At 36.8% G+C, this 19,443-nt stretch overlaps 1 protein-coding gene across 1 annotated transcript; it reads right to left on the bottom strand.

The window, feature by feature from the left end:
* Nucleotides 1–78: 78 nt before the first annotated feature.
* Nucleotides 79–18,947, bottom strand: LOC127628734 (protein-L-isoaspartate O-methyltransferase domain-containing protein 2-like). The gene is made up of 6 exons (XM_052105573.1): nucleotides 18,777–18,947; nucleotides 8,887–9,245; nucleotides 4,225–4,327; nucleotides 3,960–4,131; nucleotides 3,541–3,664; nucleotides 79–1,930 (listed from the first exon to the last, which is right to left on the bottom strand). Exons 2-6 carry the CDS (start codon nucleotides 9,191–9,193, stop codon nucleotides 1,446–1,448), a joined length of 1,191 nt encoding a protein of 396 aa, XP_051961533.1. The 5' UTR covers nucleotides 9,194–9,245; nucleotides 18,777–18,947; the 3' UTR covers nucleotides 79–1,445.
* Nucleotides 18,948–19,443: the final 496 nt, after the last annotated feature.

Here is a 19,443-nt window from a genome sequence, read left to right as displayed (position 1 = left end):
ATCTGTCACAATATAACTTCCATGAAAATTAAAAATACTCTCAGACCATAAACCTGCAAAAATCTCAGAGAATTTCCAGTGTGAAAATGATGCAAGGTTTACATTTAAAAATACATTGTTCTGTATTTCAATCAAATATTGCATTATTTAAAAAAAATAATTGAATTTTTTCCAGTGTGGAAACTCTATTTTTATTGAAGGGTCTATTACCTACAAGCACACACTCTTTTCAAGCAAAACCTGGCAGATATGCTTGTACTTCAAATGAGATTTACCAATGATAATATCATGGATTTAAAGGGCTACCTACACATTCTCATCACAGAGAAATAAAGAGAAGCACTAGCATTGACACTCAGTTTAGATGTATAGAAATGGCCACATTCAACCCTTTTAAACTAAGAATGGTCTTCCATCAGATAAATGTACAAAAAGCAAAAGATCATTTTCCATATTTTTGGTAAAAAAAAAAAAAAAAGGTCAGTGTTTGGTCTTTTATTCTTTTGATCATCAGTTCTAAGAGGGAAATATAACAAAATACATTTTTGGCCAAAACTATTCCTGAGTAGGGCCATAAATTCTGAACGAGATGATTGGAGCTTTTTAGTAATTATGTATAGAAAATTAGTGTAATTGCCATTAAATAGAATCCTACAAAAAAATCTTATTCCACACAGTCTTTACAATAAAATAGTAAAGCTTGTGATGTTACAATGTTAACTTCAATATCTGCATCAATCAGAGGGCTGAAAATTGATAACTGGGCACAAACTGATACCAATGTCTGTTTGCATTTGTATGGGGGTGGGAAGGATTAAGGTGACATAACATCACAATGCATGTATCAAATGTACTGCTACCAGCAAGGGTAATCAAAGTTACATTAAGTAATGTGTGCAATGTTTCACCACAACCTCAAATATTGACAAAATGCAGGTGCACTACAGCAGTACATATGCAGACATTATTAATAATTTCAGGAGAACACCATTGAGGCAAGGAAAGAGTTCAACAGTGGTGGGCCAACTTTGAGCTCTTCTGTAAAGTTATAGAAAAATCAACACTTCAGTCCACCATTTTAATCTATGCAACACCCCAAACATGATGCTACTCTAATAGAGCTCAAAGCAACAAGCTCAACTCTCACATAATACTGTACAATTCCCACAGGGACACGGTGTATAAGTTGTGTACATAGGTTTGATCTTCTGAGCTGAGGGGAACATTGGATTTAATAAATGAACTCAAATGAGTTTATACGATGTTGATTACTCAGGACAATCATTTAAATATACCAAATCTAGGAGCTTTGCATCTCAAAAGGGATATGGACATCATATGTCATCCCAATCCACTTTGAGAAGTTGGAAGAGGAGAAGAGAAAAGCTTTTCTTCATGTCTAATCATATTAGTGCTACACCGCACCCATTATCTCCCATAAAGTCTTATTTCTCCCTGTAATACAGCAGATACATCTTGAGCGGCTCAGGTAACGGGAGTCTTAGAATCCTCTCCCTCAGAATATTAACAGGTGGCTCAGAACGAGTACACTCGGCTTTGCTCTTTTCCTCTTCGTTACCCGTTCCTTCTTCATCCTCCTCTGGCAGATCTTCTCTCACTCGGCGACAACCCATTTCCTCTTCCTCCTCCACTTCCTCTTCTTCCTCTTCCACTCCTCCGGGGTACTGGCAGTCATCCATAGCAGTTGGAATCATGGAGTCGTGGAGGACCACGGAGTTGACGCACTGCCGGTAAAAACGGCGACAGAAGCGGCGGCGTTCGAAGCGGGGACCGTAACGGTGCATGGCCCGAGCCCCTGGGAAGGACACCCGTCGCTTTGTACGTCCCTCCCCCATAGCGATGGGCTGACGTAGAGTATGCCTGATAGCGATACGGGCTAGATCCTGCAATGTCCGCACCTCAAATATAGCTGGAAAATAAAAAGAACGAATGAGAACAGTGGAAGGCATGTTTTTTTTGTTGTTTTTTTTACAGTTTTCTATTTATTTTTAGGCAAGTTTAAATTGCTAGATTAGATTGTTCACATTCATTTAAAAGGACATTTTCGATAAAATTTTCAGTAACACTAATGGTAACAATGGCAAACATTAAGGTTCTATTCATTAAAATAAGTTAATGCATTAAGCTGCCTTTTCACTGCATCCAACAAACGACAGACCAGAAGTCATTCATTTCTGGGGGCTGTGTGTTTTCTTGTTTCCAAATCTGATTTTGAGCTTCGGCTGCACTGAAATATTTCACATTTTGCGACTATACCGTATGTGACCACCCAACCGGATGTGATGTATTTATTCAAAACTATGAGCCCTAAGTGAGAAATATCAACAGATTTTGTCCGAAATAATCATTTACATTGCAAATATATCACAACAAGTTTTGTCATTTTTGTAAATGTGACTAAATGTGTAAATGTCTTTTATTTCTGCACATGAAAAGCCAACATATTTAAATCACATGAGTGATGAGTGATTATTAACCATGAATTTCATTGCATTTGTCAATCTGCTCAACAAAAATCACACACATTAATGTGAGTTTTGAAAGCAAAACTTTTGGACTGCCACTAGAGGGAGAAATACAAAATCACAATCACAAAATAATCCCCTTTAGGGTGATCCTGATTTCCATGTTGGGATTTGTTTTGCATAACTGTTTTGTAATAAGCAGGATAACATTATCTACTATTATCTATTATTAGCTACTAACCAAACAAATAATGTTAAAAATGTAAAAGTTGAATGTAAATTTGTTGTTGTATATGTAGAAATTAACAATATTTTAACAGCATTTATTAATCTTGGTTATTGTTCATTTGATAACATAAATATGTATATCGTTAACTGATGAAAATCATTTACTCAATTTTTAATCTATACATATTTTCTTTATAAAGTTCTCTCAATTACTGATTAGATGAGAATGAAATCCCGTTAAAACCAAGCCTGAATTTTCAACACAAGGTTTTAAAATGAAGCAATACCAGGGAAAAAAGAAAACCCAACTAACCAATAGAACAAACTTTTTGGTCATGTTTCCAGAATCAGCATTCGATATTGATGTTGAGCTGTCAATATTGTTGTTCTCCTGTACAATGAACTATATGATAAAAGCCACAATGGCAACAAACAAGTGAAGTGAAAATTTGTGATATGGATTAAATATGAATATTTCTTTCATAAATATACTTACCTAGGCAGCTGTAGTATTTTAATTATTATAAAACATGACCACTATAATTATCATTATAGAGTAACATATTTTTATATCACTCTACTTTTGGAATTCCATTGTTCCATTTCAGAGTAGTGATAACAAATCAGTCACACTGTAGAAATGGGTAAAAATTTGCATTACTGCATGTAAATAATGAGAGTGCGTTTTGCATTCAGTAAGGTATGCAAATATGTATAAGAGTTTTGGCATGAAAAAATAATTTGCAATTATTGTTTGAAATTCATGTAATTTAGTTGGACATGGTGTGAGCAGGCCTTTAGACAAATGATTCTTCAGTGTACTCACGTAAAGGCACACTCCTTGGTCTGCCATTGACGTTCTGTTTGGGCTGGACCAGCGGGGCAAAGGTCACAGCAATGATTTTCTTGGTCTCCCAGGAGCTCTGACCTGTGCGTGTGATCTTGGTTAACTGCAAGAAAGTTGCTTATGCTTAGATAATAAGCCCTCAAGTCAGTAATTGCTACACTAAATGCAATTCTTCCCACATGAATACTAATTATGCATACATTGATTTTGTATGGATGTAAATAAATCATTCAATAAGAAAGAAAAAAAAATTATAAAATGAAAAGATAAGCTACTGATTAGTCACTCAGATTCAATTTATGCTTACCATCACACATTAAGACGTAGAGTCATTCTAAAAATGGCTGTACACTAAGAATATAGAAGCATATGATCTTGAATAATAAATGTGTACCAACCTTCTCCTCCAGGGGGAGAACTAAGATCCCGCCAACTTTTAACAGGTTCCTCATGTAGTTCTCATAATCTTTCTGGACTCCTGCACCACAGTACACTCTGTCATACTGTCTGCACTCAGGAGGGATCTCCAGACAGTTTCCCACCACAAAGGTGGGCTCACAGAACTCAAACCTGCAGCCAACAAACAAAACCTGTTAACAGACAAATACAATTCAGCGACAATTAAAAGACCATTTTAAAGTTGTTATACAAGTAATGGCTCACTTGTCAAAGCTATCACTGGTTTTGATAAAGTAGTCGAGTTTCTGATAAGCATATTCAACTACATCTTCATGTAGTTCCACGCCATGATTCACACCAAACGGACCTGTGGAGATGAACAGTATAATTTATTTTCAATTATGCATAAATATCAATATGTCGTCAGATCAAAAAAGCAATATTTGTTCTGACATATTCAAAGATAGCATACAAAGACCAATGAGCACTATAACCTTTAAGAAAGCATGTCATATACATGACGTCATAAAGTTTTTTTTTGTATTATTTAATTTTTTCACTGAAGCCCGCTTATAATGTGAAGTTTTTTTTTTCATAATTTAAGTCATAATTTATTTTTCCCATGACCATTTATGTCCTCTCTCTGAATTAAACAGGACAGTTTTGCTAAAATGCCTTTAAGACGCATATGTAAACACAATCTTTGCATGTGAAACAAGTAACAGTGCTTGCTGTGCTTAATCACACACTGTAGGTTTGTTGTCGGGTCTAATATAGTTTGCACGGCCTCAGGTTCAATAACAGCCTCTTTGCAAAACATGCATTAATTGTGACAGGTTCACCAAATAATCTACAAAGAAAAGTGCTGCACAAAATTAAATGACCAGGGACCTTGTTCAAAAATATCTTTGAGGGGTATGCAGAGTAGCAGGTGCTGCACACAGCCAAGCACAAGTTTAGCTGACTGTAGGACATTAGCAACTTTGTGGCTGAGTATATTTACAACTGCCAGCATTCATCACCAATAATCTATACAAATTTATATGTAAATTAGTTTAGGAATCCTGGCCGTGTTCAACCACCATTATATGAAGGATAAATGACAAATGATCAGATTAGAAATCTGAATAAAAATTGTCCACCATTGTAAAACATCAGGCTCGTTCTATCTGCTCACAATTTAAAAGGATTTTAGCTCAAGAAGGGAATTATGAGGAGTTACACACAGTTGATATGACACATCTTTTGACTCTTTAGATTAATACTATTCTGATGGCCATTGAATATAATATCACAAATATATTGACATATTGTTCAAGGATGGAGTGCAGCACTTTTAAGAATCAATTGACAAGATTATTTATCAAAATATACTACATTCATGTTCTATTTGAATACAAACAAGAGTTTATTTCTAATATACAACATAAAAACTAAATTAACAAACATAGACAAACGTAAAACAGGTTGATGAGTGAGCTGTAACAGAAGGTGAATGAAATGGTCTGTAACAGAGAAAATTGAACTTTATAAATCTATAGACCATGCCCTAGACCATCGATACTTAATTTAGTATACCTCAATTTGGTTTGTGTTACCCAAAGTATTTAAATAAAACACCAGCACTTTCTAACAAAAGTCTGGAGGTATACTTGCTTTTCATTGTGTTTCCTTGCATTGCTTTGGTACTTTGGCTGGGTCCTTAGAAAGTTCTGGTTGTTCCAAATTTGGACCTCTGTTAAGATTGTGGACGTCGGGTAGTTCATGCTGGAATGATCAGGCAGGAGTTTGAATCGAGGCCTCCCATAAAGGAGACTCGCGACTCCCAATCACATGTGTTAGTTGTAGCGCAGAGAACTGTTTTAAGGAGGGGCTTGGCTGATATTTTTAACCTTTTCTGCCAGCCCTGAAGAGGCTCTAAGCCAATCAGAGAAGGCTGTTCAGAAACCATGTGATCATCTCTCTATCCCTTCTTCTGAAGGCGATTAAGTTTTCCAACTTAAAAGTGAACATATTTTTAACCTGAATTACATATAATGAAATCGGTGTAAGAGGTATGATATCTCTTATCATTACATAAACAGGCAAGATTTTGCATATGAAACATGATATTTTATAATTGAGCATCATATATGCACACGGTCAAAATAATGCATTCTATGAATCTAACCACAGTTAGGCATCATGTAATGCACCTTAACATACTCAAATTAGGTTATGGGCTTTCAGAAGTGAAGAATGATGATACAATGGAGTCTTTTTATAGTGTTTTAGTTCATAATATTTGTATATGCACTGTAAAAACTAGAGCCCGACCGATATGGGATTTTTGAGACCGGTACGGTACCGATTTTAGAGGGGGGAATTCACAGAGTACCGATATAGTGGCCGATATAGTTAATTTTTGAGCTGGAATGAAAACAGACCTTTTATATGTTGTCAACTAATTATAGAAATGAACATTTAGAAAATAAAGAATAAATAAAAATAGAATAAATAGCTAAATAAACATCAGTAATGTATGTTCAGTATCAGTACCATTTTCTGGTTTAAAAACATGCAGGTTAAGTGAATTGGAGACTCTAAATTGCCTCATATGTGTGTGTGTGTGTGTGTGTGTGTGTGTGTGTGTGTGTGAGAGAGTACCCCAGCCACTGGAGGTTGAGTCAGGAAGGGCATCCGGTGTAAAACTTGTGCCAAATAAAATATATATATATATATTTAAGGACTATCACGAAGCAGATCCTGCACCTATGCGGGACAAACGCTATTAAAGAGAGAGAGTACTGTTTAGTATCAGTCAAATGCTGACTATTTGAATACTGTCAGTCAATTAGGGGCAGGTTGTAAAACAAGAAGCATTTACACCTGCCGAGTCAAGAGATAAACAGCGGAATCTGTGTTACACCGTATTCTGCTACACAAGTTGAGGGGAAACTTTGAGTAGTGGAAAATCAGACTTTTAAATATTACATTTTATAAATGCAACAACTGAAATTGTTCGGGGTACCAAACTGCGAATCCTGAACAAAACAGTTTGGTGGTTTACACATTAGCTTCCACTCAGCTGACAAGGTATGAAAGTAGCTACGTGGTTAGCTAGTTAGCTATAAGATTGTTGTCACGGAGAGTAAAATATGGACATTGTTATCTAGTTGGTGAGACGCAATGCTGGAAAGTAAATAAACATTGTAGCATGAAATCAACACTCAACAGGCACAATCCACCACTGCACGATTGTCTGCAAAAAGATGCTCTGATGTTTACCTTTCAATCTGCTACATTACTGACTGCACTGAAAACTATAGCTGGCTAACATAGCAGATGTGATAAACATGATTGATATGGATGTCAGGGACAGGGTTAACGTTATATTAGTTATACTGAAAAGGGAAAATGATGGGGGTCATTGTTTATTAACTATCCAGTATGTATTTCACAAACTAGTTAGCAACTTACCATGAAGACACTGCTTAACTCAGCACCGCTTACCTCCGCACTGTCAGCAGAACCACTGTCAGCTCAGGTCTGTAAACAATGGAGTCAGAGTTTTTTTGTTCGGGAAGACAGTTCCTCTGGACTCTTTTCAGGCGTCTTTAACTAATTTACACTCGTTTTGGTAGACTTTTGGCCATCAGCAGAGACAAGTCTTTAATTTATGACTTTGAGGAATTTTGGGGGCCTCTCTGTATAATTTCTCTAACTCTTCTTCTGTTTTCGAGCTCCTCAGATCTTACAGGACTTTCCTACATCTGGCTTATCATTAATCCTCTTGTTGTTTTGTAAGTGAAGAATAATTTCCTTCATTCTCCTTATTGCCTTGCAGAAACCGGATGGGCAAGGTTGCTCAACAATAGACATGATACAATGAATAGTTAAATATTTGAAGAAAGGTTGAGAGTCATCTGTTTTTAAGACCATGCATGTGCACAACCCCAAGGCCAATGCTGGACGAAGCCAAACTATAAATGCATTATCTGGTCTGTTAGTCTGACTTTGCAAAAATCGGACTGGTACTATATCAGTCAGACTAAAGCCCAAAGTATATTGGTAGCAATAGATTTTGACATGAATGCTCAGTGTCTGCGTACAGTTGAATACAAGCCTGTCAAATTATACTTTATTTGATGGTGATGCATGTGTGCTACGACTTCTATGAGACACCGGACAATTTCTCTTCAGGATTTTAGACACATAAATATATCTTTATATTCCTATAGACTTGAGTTATACATATGCAGGAGTGTCCTGACTTCCTCACACACGCACTCTTGACAGTGCGTATCTACCGTTGTTGTTTTTACCTTTGTCTCCTTTTATATACCAGCAATTATATCTTCTTCTAGCATTTCTTTGTGAAAGCAATGGCTCAAATGTGAGTCCTGCCACCTTGTGGATCCACTAATTTGTCCACGTTTTCAGCGCTCAAGCACTCTTCTACTGATGATGAAAGCTAAACTTTTGTGTCTGACCTAAGTATATTTTGGAATTGAAGCATTTCAAAGACATTTTAAAAAGACTATTAATTATTATTTTAGTCCATCTAAAATTGATGTGTAAATGTAGACAGTTCTCTCACATAAGAAAGTTGCAGAAGTTCAGAACGAGATGTTTTTGCGGCTTAGTTTCAATAAATGGTCTTTTTTATTGATTGAGGTTCAAAAGTGGTCACAGTACACTTAACTCCTTTAGTTCAAAAGACCAAAGAAAATTTGATTTCTCATATTATGACCCCTCTAAACAACGTAAAATCTATCAACTGAACTGGCATTGGGAATTTGACCATATTCTTGTTGATGTTGAAAAAGAAAATTAGTAAACCAAAATAACTGGCAAACATTCCAATAGAATGTTAGAAGTCTACAAAAGTAAGCAATTGAAATATCCATAGATAGACCTCGTGCCTTTAAATACAAGTAAACTCACCCAGTATTAGGCCCACCATGCTGCTGAGATAACCTGTCCCACTGCCCAGGTTGAGAAAGGACAGGCCAGACTGTAGGTCCAATGCCTCCATCACCTCCGAGTAGATACATGGAGCAGACAGATGGAGGTTACCATGCCTCCAAGCCAGGTCTTTATAAGCACTGTCACGATACTCATCGAGGTAATAGTCAGCTCTGTCGATGGCTCTGAAGGCCTTCTCGATCAGATCTGAGTGAATGTAGTGGGCCTCCTTTAGGTTGTCAATCAGCTCGTCATTGTCCTCACCAGCACTCACGGCTCCACCCATGGTGAAAGGAGAAGAGCTTCTTGGGACAGACCTGAGGAGTACCTATCCCTGTCTGGAGGAAGAAAAAAGCAAAAACTTAGGTCTAAAAATTAAATGATACCATTTAATATCTAATTTGTGCAAGCAGCACTATTTTATTTTGCTCACATTCATGTTTAGCTGCAAGTATTAAACGTCGTAGCATAACTTGTCCTGCACTTTTTGTGCTGCAGACATGAATACCTAAAATTGCTTGGCTTGTAATCTATCCAATTTAGGACTGTTGCCAGGCAGACAAATACAGGCAACCACCACTCACAATTTTTTCAGAAAATGTTTTTTTAAAATGTTGTTAAGTAAAAGAAGTATGGCCTTGTCATACAGCAAATGGATTTGTACCACTGTTGGTCCACTAGATAACACTGAGCTGAAACTGCTTTAAACTCAACTGCAACAAGTTCATGGCTGAAGTTCAGGCAATATTTCCCTCGTTGACTATATTCTAATTTGTTTATTCAAATCAGTCTAATGCTTCGGCCTATATGCAAGCAGATATTATACATTAATAAAGTTAATATTAATAGAAGTAATAGAAGTCCTAGAGAACAATAATTCATTACTAATGAGAATTAGCCTTTTCCAGTATTAAGCTAGAACAATGACTTAATTATTTAAATCTGAATTTTGTTACTGGTAATTTGAATTCTAGATATGTGACACTTTAAAAAATAAATTTCTTTTTGGTGTATTTTATATATATATATATATATATATATATATATATATATATATATATATATATATATAAAAATAAACATTTATATAACATTTAAACAGCAGATATTTTGTAAATTTTTTAGAGGTGGAACTACAGTAGCTGTAAATATTACAGCTAATTCCGATTTAGTGCATTCTAGTTCTTATCACAGTTAAGTTTGACTATTTTAATAATATTTGCTTTTCCCTGTGGAACACAGAGGCCCAGTTTGTTTATGATCTGAATTTCTGACAAATGAATTGAGAGATGTGTATTTGGAGTTCTGAATCTATTTTCAATCTGAAAATCTGAATCCGTAGGCTAAATTTATAATCTGAATATTTACAGCTAATTCCACCAAAATGTTTAACAACAAATCTGCAGTATTCTTGTCTAGAATTTAAATTAACAATATTTAGATTCAAATATTTTAGTTGATGTTCTAGCTCCATGAGAACCATGTTCTTCCAACATTTGAAGTCCCTGTGAAGTGCCTTGATGAGAGCATATTTCTTTGATCTGTTGACGTATTGCCTACTGAAACATGAAGTTAGGGCGGGTCTTGTCGAACAGCTCATGCCTTTTTTTAAAAAAGGTAATAGGCTTTAGTTTACTTCGTACTCTGTGTGCTGGAGTTCTGCAGGGGAAACTAAAAAGCGATCTCAATACCGAGTCTTACCACTTTTCCACTGACTTGAAATCCAAACAATGAATGTTTTGAACCACAATACACTTAAACATAAAGAATAAAGAACACTTACTCGTGCTGTACATCCCAAGAAACCTCGGAACAATTTCTGCTTAAAAAATATAAATAAAGTCCAGCCACTTTCCTCGCTCCAAACTCTTGTGTACGCATTCCATTCAGAAGTGATCATCCCTATGCCCTATTCCTTAGAAGAACCACCCTCCACAGTGAGAGCTTCAGAGAGCTGAAAGGTGATAACGGTAATTCAGAACTCACTTTTCAAATGATTCTTATTTGAAGTTCTAGTTGGAACAAACCTACAACATGGTGTGTGCTCCCTTTCAAAGTGCCCTGCGAAGTCATCATCAGCACAGGTAAGAACAAAGCCATGTGCTCTGATCAGATGTAGGGGTAGGGTGCGTTCTCATTCTAGAAATAATATCTCAGCAGCTTTGTGACAGCATTATTTTGCCTGGGCAAGACATTTCAAATGCTTATATCTTCTAAAACAAATTTTGTCAATGTTTAGATGTACACTAGCATTTAGATTAGATTAAAGCTGTACTATGGAACTTTGGGCTCTCTAGCGACTAGTGAGACTAGTCGATAAGTCGACTAAATGGTACTGATGCTGCTAGTCAACACCGGAACTAGAAGTCAGTCAATATTTTCCCCTTTAAACTGTTCAAAATTTGTACACATTTATGTTTGCCTTCCCCCTGTCACTCGCAGCGCACACAGAATAAATGTCCTCAGCAAAATTGAGCATAGCTCTGCATTTCACTTCGGTAGTGGTGTGGGATGCAGATTTCCGAAACATTGGCTTGCAAGTTGCTATGAATATTTTCACACTTGAATATTGTTTCAATCTGTTAGTGCTTGCAAGTTATTTTACCTCTGAGTGGGGTTTTTCAAGTGCAGAACGCCACAGGTGCGTCATGTCCCATCTTTCACAAGACCATGTTGACATGTACATTTTGCTAATCAAAAATGTATGCTTTAAGTAGCCAAGAAAATGACTGTTTTAGGCTAGGTATGAAATTGTGTTCCCTTGCGGATCAAGAAGGCTATTTTCAACTATTTGCTGACTGTGTAACAGCTTAAACTAGCGTTTATTCTGTGTGCACGTCATGTTTAGAACAATACATTAAGTTTACTGACATTTTTTATTATTTTTTTTTACATTGCAACTGTTATTGTTTAAAGTTTTTCACTGAACATCTGCCATATTAGATCTTAAAGCTTATTAGAACATATTAGAGCTAATGCATGTGGTGAAATGTGCAAAACTTTTCAGCACATTTCTTTCTATCATAGATTGTCTTACATGTTAATAATTTTCAACAATGTCCACACTGTTTTAATATGTCAAGTAACTTATACTTGGTGAATTCCTTTTAGAACAGGGTTGCTCTGTTGGTCCTGGACACTATTCATTTCATTGTTTTCAATAAATATGCCTGTATTCGCTAATGTTAATTCAGTGAATGCGTGTCATGTTCTCTGTTTAATTTACAATGATCATACTGCAAGGCAAACACGTCGCAAATAAATGCCCCTTTTCAGCAGAATTTCATGTCGGATTTGGCTGTTGGAATAGATTAAGTATTTGAAATGGGTCGCAATAACACACAATGGTTTCTGAGGGTTTCTTACATTTTAGTCTAGTCGACAACAAAAAAGTTTTAAACGTTAGTGAAACAAGTCATTCCTCACATCCCTACTAGCGACATTTATGATTGAAACCTAAAACTGCAAGGAATTTACAGAGTAAAATTTTATGTGAGTTGGGATTTGGCAATGCTCTTCTGGAGGATGAATTTCATGGTTTGAGGTCACCTGAACTTTGGCTCTTCTGATGAAAATCTCAGTGATCACAGGCAGAGTAATGACATTCTATTTTCATGTTGATATTATGTTATTAGATTAAACATGTATTACAGAGATATTACTTGTTTTGAGGAAAAAAAACAATACTCTTATTTATAGGGATGCACCGAAATTATAATTCTGGGCCGAAACCGAAACTTACTTTTTTTTTTTCACTTTTTAAAATTTTAAAAAGTGGCGTAGTGGTTAAAGCACAGGGCTGTTAATCAGAAGGTCAGAGGTTCTAACCCCACGGACACCACCATTGTGTCCTTGAGCAAGGCACTTAACTCCAGGTTGTTCCGGGGGGATTGTCCCTGTAATAATTGCACTGTAAGTCGCTTTGGATAAAAGCTTCTGCCAAATGCATAAATGTAAATGTAAATGTGGCTAGCATCTTTCAAAAAGTTTAAATATGCAAGTCTGGATTGCCGTAATTAAAAATTAAAACAACAGGCAAAACACAGAATGTTTATGTAAACGGAAGTCTACTTTAAGTGAAAATTATTGAGCAAAACAACAGTGCATGACAGCAGTAACAGAACTAAATCCAACCTCAAACTGTAAATAGATGTAGCCTCAAGTGAAGAACAAGTGTTGCAGGGCTACACAATTTTTTATGTAATTGCTATACACATCACATTGGACCACTTTCTATTTAAGTACAAGTGACAGGTTTCTCTTCAAAAATAAAAGTTGCTAAACTTTCTGACAGTCTCTCCTGTCAGAAAGCTCATCAAGAACATGAGATGCTGCAATGAACAGTCTCTCACTCTCTGTGCTAGTTACCTGTGTGCAATCCGCGCAAGCAAAGGAAAGCGGTCTTTGTTTATGCGACCGTAGTCAAGGGGATTGTCGCTTCTGGTAATGGGTAATTCAGATACGTCTCAAATTGTGGTGTAGCTGCGCTAGTTGTGGCACTGCTGTAGAAGCTCTTGCTTTACCCTGTATATATATCTCTTGACATTTCTGCTGAACAAACACTGCAGATCGCAAATTTGATGTCCTTATCAGAAATTTCGAAGAATTTCCACACCGCTGACATGATCGGCCTTTGTTGGGTAGCGCTGTGATAAGGCTAGATCAATCCAGAGTGAAATCTGAGCACTGAGGGGCGGGGCGAGGAGGTATATATTTTCGGCCTTTTTTCTCTTTCGGCCAATAACCGAAAGTGCCTTTTTCGGCCGAAATTCTTCGGCAGCCGAAATTTCGGTGCATCCCTGCTTATTTATATTATTCAAGTGTTTTATCCACTACACATTAATGTTTGTATTGCACTACACATATCAATTTAAGAAGAGAAACTCTTGACATGAGTTCAATTGAAGACACTTAAATGACAATATACAGCCTGTGGACAATGCAATTAAACCATAATACTATAATAGTAGGTCTTTGCACTGTAAACAATAAGACTGTATAAAAGCTTCCGTAATGATGGGGATGAAATTCACTTTATTAAACATGAAAATAATAAGCAGAAATATGTAGTATAACAATTACAATACAGTTTCTCTAATCGTTTCTTTGGGAGTAAGGTGATAATAACAAGATGGATACACGCTAACAAATGAATATGTCCGTGCTATGAAATCGCTATATTAGAAACAAATTGAGATGAGCATACATTCATGGAGAACTGCCTTGTACATATTGTGGCTTTTAGATGCAATTGTAAATTGTCTACCATGTTTAAGCAGACTATAAAAGGACAATGGAATGTTACAACAACTTGTGCATTTCTGTGACTGGGATAAAAGGAATAAGAAATCAGCAGCACACCCACACATTTAGGACACCTTGAAACAACAGCAATGTTATAAAATACTCAGAGCTTATAAATATTATTACAAATATTACGGTAACTTATCTGGAAAAATCGAAACTTATAAAAACATCACAATCTTTACACTCGAGTAAGTAGTGTTCCATTCATTAAAGCATGACAAGTAATATAAGCTTCAACAACCCAACCGGAAAACATATCCAAGCATCATATCATAACAGCATTATTTGTGGCAGAGAAATGTTCATTTCGATATTGAAAGTTCTACACTTTGAAACTAATTAAAATGTACATTTGAAGTACATGTTTTGTTGTATGCTTGCTCTCAAATGGCCAGTGTAGGTTATAAAAACAAATACATTCAAAAGTTACATTTACATAAATTTTTTTAAATGTAAAGTAATGCAATATTTATGTATTGTAATGGATGTATAATAATTTGAATGCAATTCTGCTCTTAAAAGCTGACATATGCTTTATTGGTTAGATTTACATTTTTTGGTGCTAGAAAGGAAATTCAAGTGTAAAATAGTTAATTTCTCCCATGTCTGCAGTTATCATGGATCTTCATGCAAATCTGTTACAGCCTATATCAGAGCAAGTTCAGGGCAAAAAAAAAACAATGATGTAAAATTTCCACACTGACATCAACCAAGGCTTTGTTGATACTACAATAGCCGCCAAAGACAATGTCTCCTTTCTTAAAGCAGTTTGATGTTATGATGTTAACTGGACGTTAATACAGAATGTGCATTGAAGCATGCTTACTGAGCAGTGCTCTATGCTAACTTTTTTTTCAAGGAGTACGTGCTCCTAAATTAAAACATTTAGGAGCACACAAAAAAATGTAGGAGCACAGCAAAAATGTAATACAGAGTTTATTAACAAACAATTTATTCTGCGTGCATGAGTGTGTGTGCATGTACTAAGGGACACACATCTGTGGAACAGCACATACCACCCAAATCACACATTGACCCATGCCTACTAGAATCAAAGTATATCAGTTGTCCAGCTGCTTTTGTATGTTGACCGACTGGCATACTTGGAGGTCAGCCAGCGATCTCTCATTATGTCAGCAATTTGACCGATCATCTCCGCACATTGTCGTATGTGGGATTAATGTAAACTCCGTTTTTGTGGTGAGTGTCTGATAAGCGGCCCAAATTTGACGAAAGGTTCTTCTTTCACAATAAAGCTGTTTATCTTTATTTAATCAAGCTGCTTCCACTTCTCCTCCTCAGACTGCAGCACTTGCCTCCTCAAGGCTGCTTACACAGAGCCTGATGGGTTCTCCTCTCTCATCCAGACCACTGGATATGCCACCATGAGATGTTATGATTCGCTATACTATCTCTTTTCAGATTAGCAATGGGCATTCCGGCTCTTTTCATAATTGGTGTTAAAACAATTCTAATTAAATTATTACATTAAATTACACTCTACCTTAACCACAATGTATTTAAAAATGCATTGATTTGTTATGAATAATAATGCTATTAAACATTTGCATTTGAAGTATAACTTATTGTATATAAACAAAGTGCATATAAATCTAACCATTCAAAACGCATACAGTCTGAACAGCATAATAGACAGGGCCACCGCTGGCCAAATTGATGCCCTACGCGTGATATGAGTGTGAAGCGATCGCCTGTGTTCCGCAACTGTTTTCGGGTAACAAAATAACGTATAGCGAGCGACTAAGGGCAGCCGGTGGACTTTCTGGTGCCCCCCTAGGGAGTTGATGCCCTACGCAAACTGCGTAGTATGCATGTAGGTAGCGGCGGTACTGATAATAGAATAATGCACCATATCAAAGAAAAATAAATAATTTGCAAAACTGCAGCATCCCACAAATCGAAATAAATGTAAAAAAGAAGGATGCTATTTCACGTGTGCATTTAAAGTATAACTTTTCAATGTATGTAAACAAAGTGCATATAAATGTAACAATTCAAATACAATCTGAACAACATAAGTTGGCTCCGCCCTCCCTCACGCATCTTTGGTTCATTGGTTGACAATGCGTGTGTGATTGACAGGAACAACAGGTGAGGCTTTTAGTCTGAGCGGACAGTCAGAACTTATGTGTGCGCTTGAGCATTGAGGCCTATATTATTTAATTTGTTTTTTAGTTATTTTTAAATCTTTTGATTATTCGTATCTTAATTTGTTTTTAAATATTTGTATAAATAGATTCTGATGTGCGAGCCGGCTAACAACGTTCACCTACAAGAGCCGCATCGATCGCAAATGACCCATCACTATTTCAGATGTGGGTTTCCTGACACGAAGGACGAGTGTAACGAACTCCAGTTCCCAAGTCCACTCCGCCCCTTCCAGCTCTCACACTCGTTCCCAATCACCCGAATATTAGTTTCACCTGCACTGTTTATTTTCTCTATTTATACCCTGCCCTTTCTCCTTACCGTTGTTGCCAACTCTAGTGTTTCACTTGTCTTCCCCAGTTTGTTCATTCTCGTGTTTTGTTTTGTTTATCTGATCTCCTGGCTTCGACTTCACGCTCTCCTCTTAACTACACTCCTTTGGATTTGCCCCTTTGTACTTTTGCCTGTCTGCTAATAAAGCTGTTTCCTGAAATTGAATCCATCTCGCCCAGTGTTCGTCACAACGAGATGCCCACCTGTTTCTGCCCTCTACAATATTTGCAGAACATGACGTTGTTTTCGAACTCTAGCCATGGGAACATTTTGAGCCAATTTGCATTGAATCTACAGTATATGTTCTCCCTCTACCGGCTACAGTGGATGTTGAAGTGACAGCTGTGGTCACGGTAGCTTCGCTAATGTTGTTTTCAGCATCACTAATGTTAGCCGTCTCAGGTAAACCTTGTGAAGAGACATCATTAGTTGAATCTTGTGAAACCCCCTCGTCAAATTCCTCTTTCTGCTCGTCTCTTTTTCGCATTAAAATAAAATGCTATGTCGCCTATACCGATACTTTTTTTCCATTGTTCACCTTTCTCTCTCTGATTGGACCGCGTCATCACAGAAAACTCTACTGTGGTTGGCACAAGCCGCTTGTGGAATGTGGGTCTTGTAATTTTTAAACAATTATCTTAAAAAAGGGGGAGGGGGTTACGTTTGTAATCTTTATTCGCACACTGTGCTCGTAAATAATATTTCCAGTTCGCACATGTCTATTTTTAGGGGCAAATGCGAGTGAAATACTCGCACTGTAGAGCCCTGCTGAGTTTTCGATTTTTTAGACAAATAGGAACTGTTATATAAAATACCATAACACATGAAGCATTCTTAAACAATGCATATTTATTAGAGAATAATTCTGCAATGGTTGTAGTTTGCAGAATTATGTTTTATTTACTGTAGTCCTAAATATGGTATACCACAAACTGTTGTCTAAAATGTGGATAGAAAGCAAAGATAATGAATGATAATTAAGAGAGCTAAATTTTTAATGAGTCAAAGCATGTCAGCTGAAAATGGCAACATGACAATAAGAGCACTTGCCTTAAGCTACTTTCAATCTATTTTTAGAGGTCAGACCATGCCATGTAAAAAGTGGCACAATGATGTGTCCCAACTCGAACTCTTGTTTGTTTGTCATGTGGGCATGCAGACCAACATGTCAGGCTTATTGTAAATCAACTTGGGTATCGACAACAAAAGAACCTAGTAAAGACCCAAATATACATTCACATAAAAATTGTGGGCTGGTTAAACACTTCATGTGTACTTGACAAGAAAGTTTGAATGAGGATTTTGGAGATAGCTTTGCAGGCCTCTAACATGTAGAATACTAGAAAATGTACATTATATCATATAATCCACCACAACGGTCCAAGAGAGTAACCAGGAAATAACTTTTGGGTGGGCCTCAATAAAAATGGATGGGGCCAAGTTTTCACCCAAATATTTTTTTAAACAAATATTCCCTTAAAACAGAGCACATAGCACATTCAGACAGTTCTTTCACACTTTCAGATTAAGAAATCAGAATTTATAACATTTTAAACTAGTTTATAAATATATATTTGAAGTCAAAGTATAATCTCTAATATTCTGGGTGGGCCTGGGTCTACCCACCCCTGGCTACGCCAGCATCAGTCCAATGGAACCTGTATTTGTTATTTAGCCTAATCTTACAAATGGACTATTGAGGTCGTATGGATGGCACCAGTCCGTCACCCACTTTTAACAGACACTAGCATGCCACAGCAGCTCACCACGAACACAGTTTCTTTCAGTGACACACGTGACCTGTCTCAATATAACAATTTCATCAGCAGAAATGATGCGCTAATTCTAACAACAAACAAGAACATATTCCGTTGTCACGTCATAAATATGTTCTAACCCAGTAACGAATGCATCATATGTCAGCTGTGCCCGTATTATGCATTTAACAATAGTTAACTGCGGCATGACTGTACCCGAGGAGAAGTAAATAAACAAAAGAGTCTGTGGCCACCGTCTGGCACTCGATCATATCTCACTGCGTAGTCTACATTTGTCCTTACCGTGTGATGACGGACCACGGCTTTTGTCTCGTACAAACCAACAATGTCCATCGATCACATTAACGCGTATGTTGTACGTTTGGCTTGAGCATGTCTGGTCCATGCAAAATACGCCTAACTTGGCTGCGATTTTTTTTATGCGATGTAAACAAAACATAAACCAGCTGACGCAATGACGTCACACGCACGGCGACGTCAAGTGTGTTGTCAGCCCAACGTGTGTTTTCGAAATTACTCTCCTCAAAGTATTACTCCTACGAGAATAAATTCAGCATTCTCATTAATGTCTGTTGTTTTCCTTTCTTATTATAGCTCAAATGGGCATTTGCTGCCTGTGGAAGCTGCAAGTACATGTAGAGAGTCATTCACACCTGAAGATGTGACAAATTATCTCGGCCTGTATACATTTCCATACATGTGACTGTGTATGGCAATGGAGATTAAATTTGAAACCAGTTCTTAAATGACGGTCATTGTTAAAGCTGTTGGGAGGTTCCACATGAATCCTAATTATTTTGAGAATATATATTCGTGGTAGTGTTCCATTTTTTCCAGCAGAGGTCAGGATATTGAAAGCGTTGATCTGCAAAGGATCTCAGCTATGAGTCACCTGTTTGTTTATTGTCAGTGATACTGCTCATCTATGAGGTAATTATGTTTATGTATA

Source organism: Xyrauchen texanus, chromosome 35, assembly GCF_025860055.1.
Source record: "Xyrauchen texanus isolate HMW12.3.18 chromosome 35, RBS_HiC_50CHRs, whole genome shotgun sequence".
Classification (NCBI taxonomy): Eukaryota; Metazoa; Chordata; class Actinopteri; order Cypriniformes; family Catostomidae; genus Xyrauchen; species Xyrauchen texanus.
This window is presented reverse-complemented; position numbering and strand designations above follow the sequence as displayed.